This window comes from Pseudopipra pipra, chromosome 16 (genome assembly GCF_036250125.1).
Source record: "Pseudopipra pipra isolate bDixPip1 chromosome 16, bDixPip1.hap1, whole genome shotgun sequence".
In the NCBI taxonomy this organism is placed as follows: Eukaryota; Metazoa; Chordata; class Aves; order Passeriformes; family Pipridae; genus Pseudopipra; species Pseudopipra pipra.
This window is the reverse complement of record NC_087564.1, coordinates 13873132-13890895: the sequence shown is the minus strand read 5'-3', so window position 1 is coordinate 13890895 and position 17764 is coordinate 13873132. Positions and strand designations below refer to the sequence as shown.

The 17764-nt window shown below is 52.4% G+C and overlaps 2 protein-coding genes across 4 annotated transcripts in view; one reads left to right on the top strand and one right to left on the bottom strand.

Annotated features, from left to right (window-relative positions):
- Window positions 1–5483: 5483 nt before the first annotated feature.
- Window positions 5484–8654, top strand: TNFRSF13B (TNF receptor superfamily member 13B). Its single transcript, XM_064673269.1, has 4 exons — window positions 5484–5742; window positions 6778–6894; window positions 7403–7612; window positions 8263–8654. The coding sequence occupies exons 1-4, from the start codon at window positions 5604–5606 to the stop codon at window positions 8535–8537; spliced, it is 741 nt and encodes a 246-aa protein (XP_064529339.1). The 5' UTR covers window positions 5484–5603; the 3' UTR covers window positions 8538–8654.
- Window positions 8655–12983: 4329 nt separating this feature from the next.
- The window catches only part of USP22 (ubiquitin specific peptidase 22), a 95246-nt gene continuing 90465 nt past the window's right edge, over window positions 12984–17764 (bottom strand). For all 3 annotated transcript variants that reach the window (XM_064673267.1, XM_064673266.1, XM_064673268.1), the window contains 3 exons: window positions 17553–17615; window positions 15554–15703; window positions 12984–13594 (listed from right to left, as the gene is read on the bottom strand). In XM_064673267.1, the coding sequence (XP_064529337.1) occupies window positions 13552–13594; window positions 15554–15703; window positions 17553–17615 (256 nt within the window). In that variant the 3' untranslated portion in view covers window positions 12984–13551. The remainder of the gene's footprint in view (window positions 13595–15553; window positions 15704–17552; window positions 17616–17764) is intronic.

The following is a 17764-nucleotide window of genomic DNA, read 5'->3' as shown; positions in this document are numbered from 1 at the left end:
CTGAGCGCAGCCTGGTCTGTGGTAATGCTTCCCTTTCCTGATGTGTGCCAGGAGACTCTTGCAGCATCACCGTGAAGATGAACAGGGACACCTCTGGAGCCTGGGTCACCCTGGGTCTCACCACAGTTGCTGTGAGGGGCAGACCCTCGGCACAGACACTGGTGGGTGCTGAGCACCCTTGGGATGATGCCCTGCTGCAAGCCTGTGTGGGGTGTTGGCAGGATAAAGTGTGAAGGGAGGAACAGAGCAGTGTGGGATGTTTGGGGGGATCTGAATCCCACCAGGCACCGGGGGCTGGTGCAAATGGAGGTGCTGGGGACTGGGCAGGAGCCACCCTGGGGCTGTGGGGCAGCACCCCCACGTGAGGCCACATGGAAGTGTCCAAGGCCAAGTTGGATGGGGCTTGGAGCAACCTGGGCTAGTGGAAGGTGTCCCTTCCCATGGCAGGGGGTTGGAACAAGATGAATTTTAAAGTCCATTCCAACCCAAACCATTCCGGGGTGCTGTGATCCCCCTTGGCTGGCAAAGGCAGGGCCGGAGTGGCCAGTTGGAGGATTTTCAGGCTGCAAGGGCAGCCAGAGCCCCAGCACCCAGCAGGAGCCAGGCTGGGCTGGCCAAGGGTGCCATCTCCTGGGGACAGACCCACACAGCCGGGCCCAGCATCGCACCCGGGTGCAGGAGTGGGGAGCTGGAGCTGCACCCCGAGGCTCCCCGTCTGCCCAGGCACTGCCAGCGCTGCCATCGGCTCCCGGCCGGGGTGCTGCAGGCAGGGCAGGCAGGCAGGGCGGCTGGAAACGTGGCCACAAGCACACTGTGGTGGTTCTTCCCGAGTGGGATGGCCACGGCATGGCCACAACTCTGAAACGATGTGTGGGGGCAGATAATGCACAGATACCAGGCACATCCTCATGGATCCGACCGTGCACTGAAAACCCAGGCAGTGCTGGTGGCTGTTTGCACCAGCAACCTTGTGAGTTTGGTCACGTAGTTGCTCTGTTTGCCATGAGACATTGGTGGCAGTGGCAGGACAGGGATGACAGCCAGGCAGAGCCCAGGGGACGGGCACATCCTGACTCCAGAGCATCTGAGGGGAATTAGGGTGACAGAAATGAGTCCTCAGCAGCCGTGCTCGGAGCCATCTGCACCCAGCCCAGCCCTGCAGTTGGCAGTTTCGACCCTAAAGGGCTCCTCTTCCCCTTCCTCCCCTCATGGCCCCTTTTTTCAGGTCCCAAAGGGAGCATGTGTGTGAGCAAATGCCTTGGCCGAGGTGCAGGGACTGCAAAAGGCAGATGGGCTGGGGGGAAGCTGGGAGGAAAATATCCTGGCAAAGCTACTCGAAGGGAAGGCAAAGAACCCGCCAAAATTTTTAGAGCCAAACATTATCCACCCTGTCTGCCTGTTACCTGCACCTCTCTTCACAGCACTGCCACTGGGGCAAGAGCCCAGAGGAAAAATACGTCTTATTATTGGGACAAACTGGGTTCTGTCATCCCAAACAGACTATGGCATCTCTGTAGCCATGAGCAGATGGGCACTGAAGGATGCAAATCAATGTGGGGGGATGCTGTTGGGGGCACAAAGGGCCAGACCTTGGGGCACACGGCTGAGGAGAGGGGGCTCCAGTCCAGCACACACCGAGGATTCTAAAGCAGAAACCACACTGCCTGATCCCTGCTCAGCGAGGAGGGACAAACCACCCCCAAGTGCTTCTCACTTCCCTCTTGAAGGTCACCAGGGTGGAAACTGCAAGTCTCTGGCTGCTATTTACAGAGGTGAGTTTCCCCTGCAAAACCCCGAGAGCTGGAGGGCTCGGGCCATTGCTCCAGGGCCATTGTTCAGGGGCCATGCTCTGCCACACTCAACCAACCCAGGCAATGCCAAAATCACAATTTCCTTCACCATCAGCTTTATCTCTGCACGGAAATGGGCTGCAGGCTCTGCCCTCTGCCCGGGCACAGCATGAATGAGATGACTCTGCACATGGACAGCCACCAGCTGCCTGCAAAGGTGCATTTTCCCCCCCAAGCCCTTGCACCACACAACCCCCCTTCCAGTGCCTCTGCCTTCCACTCCCTCCCAGGACACTCCACACATCTTCCCAGTGGGACACTCAAACCCAGAACAATCCCACCCCTTTCACCAGATGCACAGCCACACACGTGGCACAGTGCTGGAGTTGCAGAGTCCCTCTGGCCACGGTGCCTCCTCTCCTGGTCCTCATTCCAAGCCCTGCGGTCCATGGGATGGTGCCGATGCTGCTTCCGTCCCTCCCACAGGATCCAGGATGTGATGGGCCACGTCCAGCCATGAGCTGCTGTGTTCCTCTGCTTTGGGCTGTGTTCCCTGTGAGCAGGTTCAGCTTCTGATGTCCCTGCAATGGACACAGTAGGAAAACATCCTTCTGATGAGTTGCAGCTCACCACGGCAAGCATGAAGTGGGAGTTTTTGAACCAAACAGAAAAACCCTTGATGCTGCTCCACTGGCATTTATAGTAACAGATATTGCTGTTTCCTTCCTCATTCAGCAGTTTCTGCAGAAAGGTCCCACTGGACTGAGCTGAGTCACTGCTGCACTGTGCTCCCAGGGCCCTGTGCCCCTTCCCTGCACCACAGACACGGCACAGCCCTGCCCAGCACCTCTGCAGGAAACAGGGAGAATCCTCTGGAGGCTTCCAGCAGCACAGAGGTGGCTCTTTCCCACTGTGAAACCAAGCTCTGTTATTCATGCTTTGTGCCTTGAGCCCAGTCAGGACCTTGGTTGCTCAGGCAGGACATAGCACAGCTCTCCTGCCTCCCAGCCATGGATGCACCAGAGAAAATCAGTATTTAAAGTATCTTATTGGGGCCCACAAGATGAGCTGTGAGCAGGAGACAAAACAGTGGTGTGGGCTGACCACCCTTTGGACAGGGAAAGGATGGATGCCCCAAGAGATGCTTGGTCCCCACAGCTGCCTCCTCCACAGAGCAAAACATCCTTCTCTGTGGAATAAAACATCCCAATGGCACAGGCTGCCCAGGGCAGTGGTGGAATCACCATCCCTGGAGGGATTTAAAAGACGTGTAGATGTGGCACTTGGGGACATGGTTAGTGGTGACCATGGCAGTGCTGGGTTAAGGTTGGACTCAATGATCTTAGAGGTCTTCTCCAAACCTAATAATTCTGGGATTCTATTGCAGCCAGGTGATCCAGGGGCCGGTGCCACAGAGCCCCTGCCCCTCCAAGCCCCTCTGAAAGGTGGCTGCCTGGCCCAGGACACCTGTCCCTGCTCCCAGTTACACATCAGCCCGCAGTGTCACTCCCACCCTGACCCGCACTCCCGGCAGCCCAGGGACCCGATGAGCCAATGCAACGCGCTGGGTGTGTGGCCGATTTGCATGGAAGGGATAAGGGGAAACCCCAGGAAATGCACAGCCCAGGCATTAATCAAATCGGTCTCTAATAATAAACCCCCCAAGCCATGCAGGGGTCCGGGGCTGGAGCTCGTGGTGCCATGGCAGGAGCCGAGGGGGATTAGACACCGTGGGAGAGTCAAACGTGAGTCACCCCATGGAGGGGCTGCACGGGGAGATGGGGGTGAGGGGCTGGTCTGTGCCAGGGCTTGGGGCTCGGCCACGTTCCCAGAGTGCCGGCAGGGAGTGGAGGGTCTCCTCAGGTCCTTGCTGGAGGAGCAGAGCCACCACAAAGGGCTCCCACCCTGCTGAAGTGGTCAGTGCTGGGGGGCTGGAGGTGGAATCACAGAATGGTTTGGGTTGGAATGGATCTCAAAGCTCATCTCGTTCCTTGGCCCCCCCCTCCATGGGCAGGGACACCTTCCACTAGCCCAGGTTGCTCCAAGCTCTGTCCAACCTGGCCTTGAACTTCCAGGGAAGTGTGGGAAACCACAGCTTCTGTGGGCAACCTGTGCCAGTGTCTGACCACTCTCACAGGGAAGGATTTCTTTCTAATAACTAATCTAAATCTACCCTCCTTCAGCCTAAAGTCATTCCATCTTGTCCTATGGTCAGCTGATGCTTGGGATGCGGGATCCATGGGGGAATTCAGGGTGCTGGTCTCTAATGGGTGGAGGGACAGAGAGGCAGATGCACCTGGCTCTGCTGGAAAACCCACGGCTGCAAAGCCCGGCTGCACCGTGCTGGGAGCACCATGTGCATCCTGGGGGTCTCCAGGGAGGGGAGCTCAGCCATCAGACAGGATTTGTCCTAGATAGGGCCAAACATCTCCTTGGACCTGCCCTCGGAGCAGCTGGGAAGGAGGTCCACAGTCTGCATCCCCCTGGCTTCGACACAGCCCCAAACCTCTGTTTCCCATGCAATTATCCCTTGGGAAACTCCACCTTGGGTCAAGGATGGCTGAGGCTGCCATTCCCAAGGTTCACTGCCATCCCCAAGGACTCCCGACATCCCCAGGGCTTCCTGTAACTCCCAAGGGCTTCCTGCCATCCCCAGGGATCTTGTCATTTTTTCCTCTCTGGATATAAAGTATCTTCAAAGAGCACTGGAGGAAACCACCTCCCTCTGCCCTGGGGATATCTCCAGCCAGCTCGACAGAAAGTCATTATTTAATTTTATAGCAATGTTAATTGAACAACTGGGAAGATAAGGCCGGCATCCCTGTGCTGAGAGAGGATTTATCCCTGGGAATGGGAGGGTTTTACCTGTGCTGCCTCAGGTAGGAGCCGGCCGGCAGCGGAGGACGCGCATCCACAGCCCCTCTGCAGGGTGGGAGATGGCAGGACAGACGGACGTGCAAAGTGCCCAACCTCTGCATGCTCCCGAGTTCTAGAGAGAGAGGAGACATCCTGGAGGAGCACAGGGGATTTTCTGGGTAAAATCCCAAGCCTGGCTTTGCCAAGGCAGTGGTGCAGCCTTTGGGCAGGCGGGGGCCAATTCCGCACCTTCGGAGAGTTTTAACCCTTTTGGGCCCCGTCGGCACCGGCATCACCCACCGGTGCAGGAAACAGCTGCGGCTCCTGGCACGGTTCTGCTGAGGGATGTGGTGTCCCACGAGCCCTCTCAGTCAGCAAAGAGCACATTTCCACCACGGCCGCCCCCGTGCTGGGTTAGAGCTTCCTGCAGCTGCTCCGTGGCCGCAGACCCCGCACGTGGCGTTAACCCGGCACGGTGTTCATCAAGTGTAAGTTGTTGACCAGATTTTTGGGCTGCTGAGGGCTGCTCATGCCTCGTTTCTGTGTCTTTGGTGTCACACCCAGCAGACACAGGCACTGGGAGCACCATGGCAGGGGATGGTGGGGCAAACAGCCCGTCACAGGGACAGGAGCACCATCTCAGGTGGCACTAAAGCTCTCCTAGGGACACGTCCCTCCTGCTGCTTCGGAGAGTCTTACACATCAGATGGGGTTTCACTGTGATGCCATAACACCCAAGAGAGATGTCAGAAATGACACACGAACCACCTCGGAGCCACAGAGGAATTCAGAAGTTTCCAGAACTAAAATTTGTTTCGGAAAACGTCACCAGTGCTCACTTGGGTCGCGTTTCTGGTCCCCCTGTGAGCGATCCCAGCCCTAGAAAGGGATGAGGTGGCTGCAGAGCAGCCCCGTGGTGGCCACCCCGTACCTACCTGTGCCTCTCGTTCCGCAGCCATGGATGGGACACGTGTGGGGCGGGATGCCATGAACAACTGCACCAACCAGGAGTACTGGGACACCCTCGTTTCCCAGTGCATCCCCTGCAGCCTCGTGTGTGGCCGGCCCACAGCCAGGAGGTGTGATGCCGTGTGCGGTGAGTGCCAGCAGGGCAGTCATGGGTACCACGGGGCTGTTCTGGGATGGAGCAGGCAGGGATGGGGCAAAGCTGGGAGGGAGGATCAGACCCTGGGATGAACCTCAGGGTAGGCTCTGAGCCAGCTCAGCTTAGCAAAACTTTGGGCCAAAAATGCGGGACTTTTCGGCTCAAAAAATGAGCCAAAATGTCGCAAAAATGCAACGGCTTCCAGCAATGGGCTGGGGCTGGCACTGGCTCAGCACAGACCAGGATGGAGTTGCCCACTATACTGCTTGCTCCCTTCTGGGGTCACAGGGCTGCATTAACACTCATGTCCCCCACTGGTGTCACCCCACCCTCCAAAGGCAGGGCCTGGAGAGCCATCAGGTTCAGTGGATGTGGATAATGATAAACCCAAGCTGTAGGTCTGCGAGGCTGAATCATGGGCCCTGAGCTGGTACAGGCTCTGAGGCGTTGTGTAACAGGTGGGGAGGAGGAAAAGGGACAGATGCACTTTGCACCCAGACCCTGTGCAGTGCCCCTTTCCTCCCTGGTGAACCACAGTCTGGGATGGCTCCACCCTGTCCCAGGGCTCAGGGGACACAGCCCTGCACACGCAGCCACAAGTCACGTCTCTCTGTTGAGGACAGAGATGCCACCCCCAGCATTCTGAGCCAGGGCTCAGGCAGGTTTTGGTATGTCCCAAAAAGCTGTGCAAGCCCCAGGGCAGCAGCAGCTCTAAAAGCAGCAGCCAGGAGCTCCCAGCTGCAGGTGGGTACAGTTGGCTGCAACCATTCCCTCCCTGTGCAGCTGCCAGCAGATGCCTTTCCCCAGTATTCACCACCCAGCCAAACACCACCCCAAATCCCGTGGATCTGTCACCCTGCCAGTCCTGGAGAGGTTGTCCATGCTTATGGCAGTGCATCGGAACCGTGAGCTCGGGCTCGTCCTCTCAGGAATCCGGGTGCCCAGGGGTGCTGGGAGGGTGCTTTGGGAGCCTCTTGTGGGAGGATGTGCTGAGGACACCGTGTTCATCTCCCTCCTCTCCTGCAGAGTCCATGGACTGCAACAAGACCCCTGGATTCTACTACGATGACCTCGTGAGAAGCTGCATCGAGTGCAGCACCATCTGTGGGCAGCACCCCAAGGAATGTGCCCCGTCCTGCGAACGTGAGTGCGATGGGGAGGGACCGGGGGCTGGGCTGGAAGAGGAGCCAGGTTACAGGACTGGAGTTGGGGAAGGGGCAGCAAAGCCCACCCTGCTCTTCGTCCTGGGAGGGGGGGGGCTGCAGTGCCTTTTCCCTGTGTGCCAGTGATTTACAGGCCTGTCAGCTCCACCAGCCAGAGCAGGACTGGCACCTGCAGATCCCACCTGGCTGAGCCGCCTTCAGCCCTCAAGGAGGGGGAGTGAGAAGGGACTGGTAGATCCCAAGACCTACAAGTCCCACACGGGGGTTGAGTCAGTGAAATGATCCCTGGAGGTGGGGGAAGGCTGTGCACGGGGTGTGGGAAGGGATCTCCTCTATCTCACCCTGGAAGAGAAATGCCGGCAGACAGAGGGGTACACAGCTGCCCTCAGATTATTTCCCAGTGGAGAGCACGAGTGTTATCAAAAGTCAGTGAGGGAATCACATACCCGAGGGGTGTCTGAGCTCACCCACCTCTGCCTGACCCGCAGCCTCTCCTCCGTCGCCCGAGGCCGTGCTGGAGCAGAAGGCGTGTGCGGAGCAGGAGCCGTGGCTCGTGGTGTATCTGCTGCTGGGGCTCTGCCTCTGCGCCCTCATCTGCTCCCTGCTCCTGGGCTGGACACACCTACGCAGGAAGGGAGAGGTGGGCTCCTGCCAAGCCGGCGCTGGGACCTGCCACTGCAGGGAGGACTCTGCCAAAGGTGGGTGCTGGATGTACTGGGGGGACTGGGAGAGGGTGGTGGGCAGGCTCAGGCTCCCAGGCACTGCTGGAGGGGCAGGAAACAGAGCCAGATCCTAAGAGGGAAAGGGAGATAAAGTAAAGCCAGTGATGGGCAATGTCATTCAGCCTGAGACTGGAAGGGGAGCAGGACTGGACCCCTGTGCTCCAATTCTCCTCCGTAATCCCCTTCTCAGTCACTCCCCACGAAGTCCCAGGCACACCTTCCTGCTGCCACACAGGGCTGGAGCTGCACCATCCACCAGCACCTCTCCACTCTCCATCCAAAGCCAACCCTCTGCCAAAATGAACCACCTATCCCAGGAACACCCAGTTTTAGCTCTGGAGCCAGAGGGGCTTTCACAAGTCCTTGCATTAAGGAGAAAAAATAGTGAAAGGATAACGTGGAGGAATCCAACATGGAAAAGTTTTTATTCTTCCTCCTCCTCTTCTCCCCTGCCTTTCCAAAAAAATTGTCTACTTACCTATTTCTCTACACACACAGTGCTGGGACCTGCCTGCCCTCTCCAGTTCCAGGCCCAGCTCCTCATGGGCTTTAGTGCAGCCCTTTGGAGCATTCCTTAGGTAAAAGCTGCTCCTAAACACCCCTCAGCTAACACAGTTTCTCTGCAGATCGGCTGGTGGAAGCGGGCAGCGTCGGTGAGGGATTCACTGGCAGCAGAGCCCCAGAGCCAGTGGAAACCTGTGGCTTCTGCTTCCCTGGACACGGCTCTGCTGTACAAGAGACCAAATCATGCCACAGCACCTTGTGTCACGCTGGGGAAAGAGCTGCTCCCTCCTACACCGGGATCTGCAGCACGGGAAGCGCTGGGGCCACTCCCAGCCCTGACGATGGCCACTTCAAGTTTTTTTGTTCTCCTTCCCAAGAGAAGACACCCATGGTGTGACCACAGTGGCTGTTCCTGCACAGGATCAGAATGGAGGGATGCTCCCTCTGCCCCCAAATCACAGTTGCTTCACCCTCTTCTGCCAGTGACTGGAACAGCTTCTACCCGGACTGGCTGACCCAGAATGGTTTGGATTGGAAGGGATCTTAAAACTCATCTTGTTCTGCCCCCTGCCCTGGCAGGGACACCTTCCACTAGCCCAGGTTGCTCCAAGCCCTGTCCAACCTGGCCTTGGACACTTCCAGGGATGGGGCAGCCACAGCTCTTCCGGGCAACCTGTGCCAGGGCCTCACCAACCCTACAAGGAAGAATTCCTTCCCAATATCCCATCTAACCCTGCCCTCAATCAGTGGAAGCCATTCCCCCTTGTCCTGTCACTCCATGCCCTTGTCCCAAGTCCCTCTCCAGCTCTCCTGGAGCCCCTTTAGGCCCTGGAAGGGGCTCTCAGGTCTCCCTGGAGCCTTCTCTTCTCCAGGTGAACACCCCCAGCTCTCCCAGCCTGGCTCCAGAGCAGAGGGGTTCCAGCCCTTAGAGAATCTCTCTGGACTCGCTCCACAGTTCCACTTCCCCCTCATGTCAGGGCTTCCAGAGCTGGAATCAGTGCTCAAGGTGAAGGGGTTTTGCACCTACCTTGGGGCAGCACCAGCACATCCTTCCCTTGCATCAGGACTGGGAAAGCTCCCAACTCTGTGTCCCCTCTGCCCAAGCACTTCCCAGTGAGGATGGAGGTTCCAGGAGAAGGAAAACCCTCATGAACAGAAGTGGTGTCTCATCACTGCCCCTCCCCAGCAGGGAGCTCCCATGGGCAGCACTGGGGACATGTGGCTTTAGCTCAGCTCTGGCGGCCTGTGGACCTTCAAGTGTCACCTCCAGGATCCCCCAGCCACGGCTGTGCAAGGAAATTCAGAACCTTATTTAAAACCAGGATTTAAAACCTGAACCCGTGCCACCGGTTTTGCAATTAGGGCATCCCTCGAGGATCAAGAGGCATCAATTATTCAAAGGAGAAAGCTTTTAGGGAAGTGTTTGTGCCAGCGAGCGCCGGAGCTCACCCTGCGTGGCACCGGCAGCTCCTGCTCCGGCTGGCCCAGGAGGCCACTCACCTTCTCACACCCAGGCAAAGCCCATGTTGGGACAGGGCTGTTCCTCCTGTCACCAGGTGGCCCAGTGTCCCAGAAATTGGGGAGAACACTATCAGAAGCCAAGTGCTTTCCTCCTGCCCTGGGAGCAATCCCTCACCCTCCCCTCCCTGAGGCAATATAACTACAGTTTTCAGCAGAGAACAGGTAACACAGAGCACCTTGAACAAAGCAGCAGTGAGAGTAATACACATCCTTAGTGCTGGAGAACCAAGAGGAATCAATGGATTTGGTATCACATTTGCAGCCATTGGCCAGCAGCTCCAATGGATCACACCTGGAGACACCACTTGCAATACTAGGACATTGTATGTATGGAACACAAACAGTTCCAGCTGGGTGAGTCACACAGAATTAAGGGCACTAATTCTGAGCAGCAAGAGCACCCACCTGGGGTTTAACCAGTTCTCCTATTTCTGCTTTTTCCATTGGGCACCAGCATCAGGCAAAGCTTGGGCTACAGTCGAGTGGCTGAGGGTCAGGAACATACATCTAAAGCCATTTTCTGGATATTTTTGTGCCCCATGTAGGGCTCTGTTCACTGCTGGCAGGTCACAGAACACACAACCACCATGAGCCTGCATCACTGCACCAGCCTTTGTTTCCAGTCATTTCTGCAGATGCCTCCTCCCAGCAGACCCAGCTGTGTCGATATGAAATGTGTCTCAAAGCAAACAAGTCAACCCCAAACTGCTCCCCGAGATGAGGAGGGTGAGCAGCTGAAGCAGCAGAGTTGTCACTCGAGGAGGAGGCAGCCTGTCACTGCTGTCTGTCAGCACATCGGGGAGGCTCCGCTTCACTCGTGCTCCGAGTTTTCCTACAGGAGACGTTGAGGGAGCTCCAGAGAAACCTCCCGGCTCCCCAGGGAATAACTCAGCACAGGAGCTGCACGGCTGCTTCTGAAGGGATGGAGGGCAAGAGAAGGCTGTGTTTGAGAGAAAGAAAGCAGCATGAGGGGTAGTGCTGCTCATAAGACAGCAGCTGCTCTTCCATTCTTATAGGAAGAGGGAAAATGCTCTCCCCTCCTCTCAGAACCTGCGCTGATTTACTGCTGCTGGAAACAGGACTGTGCCTGGTACAATCTGGGGAGGGACACGTAGGGTGGGATGGCAGGAGGGGAGGGGGGGGAAGAAAAGAATAAGACCTTTTAATACACCAGGAATTCTGCTTTTGAAACCAGAAAGAGCCCTGAAAGCTCCCCCCGAAAAACCATCTGCGCCGGTGCAGTTGCACAGAGCAGAGCCCCCTTCACCAGATGGGCGGGGAGGAAAAAGCTAATGGTGATTTATACATATGGCCTCGTCCCTGAACAGTTTGTTTCTAAAGGCTTAACAAAGCAGGCTGCAGTCGCTCCGGTGGCCGGGCGTGTGCCGTGCAAGAATTCATTAAGAAGGCAGCCAAAGGCTCAGACCTCGGCGCCACAAAGCGAAGGCTCCGGAGTCCTCCTGGCAGCCCGCGCGGTGGCACTGCTCCTCTGCTGCTCTGCTGCTCTGCTCCTCCTCCGGCTGCAGGACCGGCGGGAGCGCCAATGCAGCAGCCCTGGGAACGAGGAGAGGCTGATCTCGCCCTCCCCTGCAAGCCTGCTGCATTATTAAAAGGTAGCGGAGAGCGTCGTCAGGCATCTGCACGATCCCGCGCCTGATTCCAGGGGGGAAGGAAGGAGGGGCCCCCCTCCTGCGGGTGCGCCAGCCATCCGCATTTCTCCAGCCATTTTCCATTCGCGACAGGAACGCTCCGGGTAAACTGTGCAGCCTCCCAGTTACAGCTGGGAATTCTCTGAGGCACGATGGGTTACACAGGCAGGGGACGGGATGGCGACCCCCCCACCACACCCAGCGCTCTGGGTCTCAGCTGGCATTCGAGGTGCTTCCATTCCTTGCTCCTTCCTCCTTCCCCGTTACAAGCTGTCGCAGAAATCTCTTGATGTACGAAACCTCCTCGTACTCTTCCAGTCTGTGTGCAAATCAAAAGAATTCCACCGCCCTTTTGTTCAGCTGCTCTTGCAAGATGCTCATTCAAAAAACAAACATGCTCAATTCCCTTATTTTACTGTTTTCCTGTTTATCAGATTGTGTCTGGGGGAGGTTAGACACGTATCAATCATTTCTAGTGCACAGAACGTAAAGGGTTGGACCCCTCTATGTTTTTCCACACAGGTAAAAGCCAAGGAATGGCTGGCTGGATAATTATGCAGAGGTTAATGACCAGAGAAGCTGCTGCTGCCCCATTCCTGGAAGAGTCCAAGGCCATGCTGGACAGGGTTTGGAGCAACCTGGGATACTGGAAGGTGTCCCTGCCCATGGCAGGGGCGTGGAATGAGATGAGCTTTAAGGTCCAACCCAAACCTTTGTGATTCTGTGATTTTTGGTGTGACTTTTACACCAACTTACACGGCGCCCAACTCTGACTCGTCGCCCTCTCCATAAGGAAGGGAACCAAAGCTATTTTTGCTCTCTCAGCTCTGTTCTGAGTGGTTTCTCTCACAGGCTGCGATTCTACCCCCAGCCCAACCTCCTGAGAGCAAGATCCAGCACAGGAGCAGTTACTGCTGGTACCTGGACACAGCGATGGAGGGGGAGAAAAGGCCCCAGAGCTCCAAGCTACACACACCGACACACAGGCCGTGGTTCTGCAAGAGGAGAAAAGCATGTGAAGAGTTAATCCATGTGGGAGGATACAAGGAACCAGTACCAGCCTAGCACATACCATGAAAATGTGTTGTTTACTTAGAGCACTGCAGAAGGGCTCAATAGCAGCAGATCCATCGCTCAAAGCTGCCCCTGCACCGACCGTTCCCAACAGATGGTACATTTTTCAATACTGAGGTTCTCTCAAGTGTCAGATATATATATATATAAATCCACCTTTGGAAGGCAGCAAGGGAAGAAAACAAACCAAAACCAGCAACAACAAAACAAGCACTTTTGAGAAATTCAAACTTATTCACAGGATTTAAAAACAAACAAACAAACAAAAAAACAAACCAGAAAAAAAAAGAACCAAGACCACTCTTACAGTATAAACACGCCAATTCATTCATTTTTACTGATGGTTGCATTTATGAATTTCATTCTCGTGAAAAAAAGGGAATAAAAGGAAAAAAATTAAGAAAATAGCTATTTATAGAAAACAAAACAAAAAAGGGCTCAAACAGAACAGAATCTGTGCTGATGCTTCTGATGAGCAGTCCGATGGCATTGAACATTACCTGTGCAAGCAGGCATGCTTGAAAACCTGTCTGAGTACTGCAGCTTCAGTTCCACAATCCAGGATTTCTTTTATGGTTGTTGGAAAAAAAAGAGCCTAATAGTTTCATACTGTATTTATTTAATAACTAAAATTCACAAATAAAAAGATACTTGCAAAGTCCTTTAGTTGTCTCATCCCCTCCTCCTCCACTCTACTGCTTTCAGACCCATATGCATAAAAAAATGGGTTTGGATTTTTAATTTTAACTGTTATATGATTGGTCGTTGGAGCTGAAGCACCAAATGGAGAAGATGCTTTATGGAGATGAGGGTAGAACCCTTTGCCTTCCCACACACATTTTGGAGGAACACAGGAGATGTACCAGCGCCCGGACTCCTCTGCTCCCATTTCCCCCACCCAGAGCATTCCTTTCATTTTATATTTCCTCTGTTAAGTGACTGACTGCAGCCTCCTTTCCCCCTTTCTGTCCTCGTGGGACCGCACACACGTCGGACATTGTTCATTTCTCACTCTCCAGGCTTTGAGTCAGTGTCAAGTAGGTCCTGTTACAGCTCAGTGCGAGTTGGTTTTTAATGGGTCTTTTCATTTCAGGTAGGTTTGTGTGTCGATTTAGAAGGCTTGCGTATTTTCTTCCTTGTTTATATCTGACAAGCTGCTGGATAAGGCTATTCATACTCCAGGAACTGTTTGTGATAGAACAGCAAATATCTGCAAGAGAGCAGAGGGGCAGTTTCAGTTCTCTGCTCTGCATTGGAGCAGGAGAGTTTTCACTGATGGGATCATAAAATATAAGGGCTGTCCATTTGGTTTTTCTTTGCAATTTCTTGAAGCAACTCCAGGGACAGTAACCAGGGATGAGAAGAAGGGAAGCCAACTGACATCATTTTACCAGCAACTCAGGAAACTGAACCATTACACATCAAACAGGAGTCTCAAAACAGCAAACAGGAGCCCCAGGGATGTCCCATCCCTGGAAGTGTTCAAGGCCAGGCTGGTCTAGTGGGAGAAGTCCCTGCCCAGGGCAGGGAGTTTTTAAGGAAATTTGTCTCCTCCTACCCAGGCCATTCTGTGATTCTGTGAAACAGTCAAACCTTGTTGTACAATTTACTTAGAAAGATCTGGAAGATTGGACCGTGTTGGTGCTCAGACAGGAATCAACTGGACAGTAATGTGACACAAAATAAAGGTGTTTTAAGATGCAACTGTTGCTTTAGAGTCACATTTACTAGAGCATCAGACACCAGGATTATTGCAAACTGCCTTCCATTTACAGGTACAGAAGCAAAAGAAAGCAGCAGCCATGTGGGTGAACACTCCCAATCAAATATCCAGTGTCTCAATCTGTACTCAAATCTGGTGTTTTAAAGGATGAAATTCTTCCTGTCCTTAATTCCTGTGTGTGTGCTGGTACAAAGGGAGCCCAGCCCTCAGCAGTGACACGTCAGAAGAAGGGGACTCATCACAAGCTCACACAGCCACTGATGAGCCTTAAAACGCTCCAGAGCACTTCTGACACTTTCCAGTTGCTATCCTTCCATCCAAGCCCTATGGAGCTTCCCTCACATAGTGCAGATCTACTCAGTGTCAGCCTTTATCTGAACCAGGGAAATGGATCAGAGCTCAAACCAGCCTTTAATAAGATGGACAGGCAACAGTTGTGTTGCACATCCTCTCCTCCTTGCCTCTGGCAGGTCCTTCCACAGCCATCCCCCCCTGGGCACCAGCCACTTGTGACTGATTTACAACAAACTCATTTCTTTGCTGACCTCAAAGCACAAGGTCCTTGTCAAATCTTTTAACACTAAAATTCAGATATTATGGATTTAATTTTTTTTTTCACTTCTGGGTTGAAGTTCAAAAAAATGAAAAAAACCCAACAAAAACGGGAAAATCTATTAAAAAAATTACAAACTGAACATTGTGCCTGCAGCAATCCTTGAAAATGTCAGGAATAATTAAAGTAAGAACAGTAAAGGCTTATCTTGCCAGTACCAAGTCTACAGTTGAAAATGCAAAATGAAGACTTCAGATTTTAAGTTGCTTTAAGCACCAGTCCCCAGTGCTTCTCTCAAACGAGGAACACCACGGTGCTTCCCTTTGCAAACTGCTGCTCTGCACTCCCAAAACTTGATTAATGCAACTGTGTGAAACCATAATGTCAATCTGAAATCAATTTAAAGCCATGAGCTAAGAAACAGCTCATGTTCTCTCCCTGCCTCCCACAGAGCCTTGTAACTCTGGGTAACACCATTTTCTTAATGGTTTTTCTTCAAATCTTTTACATTCATAGTAATCCAAAGGTTCTGCAGGCAAAGACTGGATTGTGTCATGGAGGTAAGTACTGCTCCCACACTGGGTGATCCCATCACTCTGGTTTTCAAAATCCTTTCCATTAGCAAGAGTTTGGACATGAGCACCAGTTACAGACACTGCTGAGTCACCTGATGTTCCTCATCCTTCCCCTCTTCTTCCTTCAGCAAATCCAGGTTTTTAAAACAATTGTGCATATATATATATATATAAAATTATGCATAGATTGATGCTGAAGCACTGAACACCACATAGAGACAGGAGGTATTCAAAGGCAGAAATTATCCTTCTCTATGACTGAAAGGTTTTTTAAAGTCACAGTTCCCCTTCTTTTCCCCTTCCCAGCTGACCACTTACCCTTCACTGTCTAGCACATCCTTAATGCTTGCCTTGGTGATTATGGCATCATCACACTTGAACCACTGGTCCTTGTGCTGCCTGATGAAGCTGGTATAATGCCCACTCTCCAAGGTTCCCTGGTGATTAACTACTGCAAACAAGGAATACCTGGGGCAGAAAACAGTTAATGAACACGTGGATCAAAAGGGGAAAAACAACGGACATTTTAGACAGGCAGAAGCTTTTGTTCACAAACACATATAAGCAATGGTAAAGGATCTGATCCATCAATAAAACATCAGCTTTAACATCTACTGGGAAGAGGGAGTCCTTGCCAAGGGAAAAACCCACATTTTTCTTTTCCTGTTTTGCTATTTCTGCAACTCTCCAGTCTGGTGACAGCCATCAGCTTTACCACTACTGGCTACCAAAGATTTTTCTTCTAAAATATTGATATTTGTACACTCCTGAAGAGGACCACTGATTATCTAGTCTGACCTTCTACTTCCCTGCATTGCTCCAGTGAACCAGAAAAAATCCATTTGAGGTATGGAGAAGGAAGCAATCTTAAATATTTCTGAACTAATTTATTGATTAATTGTCCTTAATCTGGAAAGTCTGAACCTATTTTGAAATACTGAATATATTCAGCCTCAACTTCCAGCTCTCAGATGCTGCTGTGCATTTGCCTGAGAAACAGCAGACACAACTCTGTTCCAAAGATACTGATAATCAAGTTGCTCTCATTTTCCTTCTCCTTTTCTTTCCTTAAAAAGGAGAAGACTGAAGTTTTCACCTCTTTTGTTTGAAGGTAAGATTTTGTTTCCAGTCCTAAATACACTTGTGGCTCTTTTTCAAATGCTCTCCACTCTCTTTAACTCTTTCATAAAATGCTATACTCGAACTGTGTGTGTGATACAATCACAGCTGCCCAATGGTAAAATAATCTCTCTAATCTCACTTCATATTGTCCTACTCATGTTTAAAATTCACAGAGCTCCTTTGACACAGTGGTGCCACCACAAGGCACCTATTCACTGACTGCCTACAGAGCCACTGATTTATAGTCACCCTCTTCTAGTGGAGTCCTTTAATCCAACTAGGATGGGCACAAATTTCAGTCCCAGCTGGAGGATTCCAAGGTTGCCCCAGCTCTTTAACTGGCACCCAGATTACTGAGCAGCCCAGGTGCCTCTGCTCTCATTACCTAAATCCTCTTCTTTTTTAACACCTTCTCCAACTTAAGGCATGTGCAAACCTCAACAGTGATTAGCTGTGTTTCTTTCAGACCTTTCCTAACACTGTTAAACACCCCACTCCTCATGAATCAAGCTGCAGGACCACACAACACCTGCCTGGTACCTGCCTGGATGACACCTGCACCAAAACCTGGTTAGCTTGTCTTTAAATCTTTGTGTGATTCCAGTTTCTTACTCAAACTTTTAGTAGCAAATGAAGTGCCTTGAATTTAAATACACAACAGCAGCACATAACTAGCAATGAAAATTGTAACCTTATTTAAATGATGAGATAGGGTTTGTGTGACCATTTTTATTCCCATAAAGCTATGGATACTGGTTTCAATTACACCCCCTTTACATTCTTGAGTAAATTCCATATCATTTACTCTGACTGTTATCAATACCTGACCAAGAGCCCCCAGGATTACTGGGATCATCTGTCTGGGCCTTTGAGTGTCACTGTTCTATAAACTCTCTTTGGTTTTCTGGCACTCCCTTAGCCATTGCAATAGAAAGAGGATTACTTAAAGGAAACCCCCATCCCCTGTAAGGCTGTAACCACAGGTTTTACCTCTGCCCACAGCCTGGTTGCTGGGGGATCACCCCCAGCTCTCAAACTCCACGGAAGGGCAGGAATTGTAGTGAGTGAAGCTCTGTTTTGCAACAGTTCAGACTTGCTGTGCTGTCAAATATGGTAATGCAGGATATACAGCGGAGTATCTCCTTCTAGAAGGCAACTACCTTTCACAGTAGGAGTCATGGAATGTACCACTTACTTATTATCATTGTTTAGACTATCCGTCGGCTGCTGGTACTGCCCGTTCATTCTGCTCTCTTTACTGCAACACACACACACACAAAAATCCAGTCACTTAAAGCAGAGGCTTCCCAAACCCAGGAAATAGGTCTGACATGACACAGCCTGTTTGCCAAATCCGGGTCCTTACTCCACAACACTGCTGAGCATCAAAAGGCTGATTAGGATGCT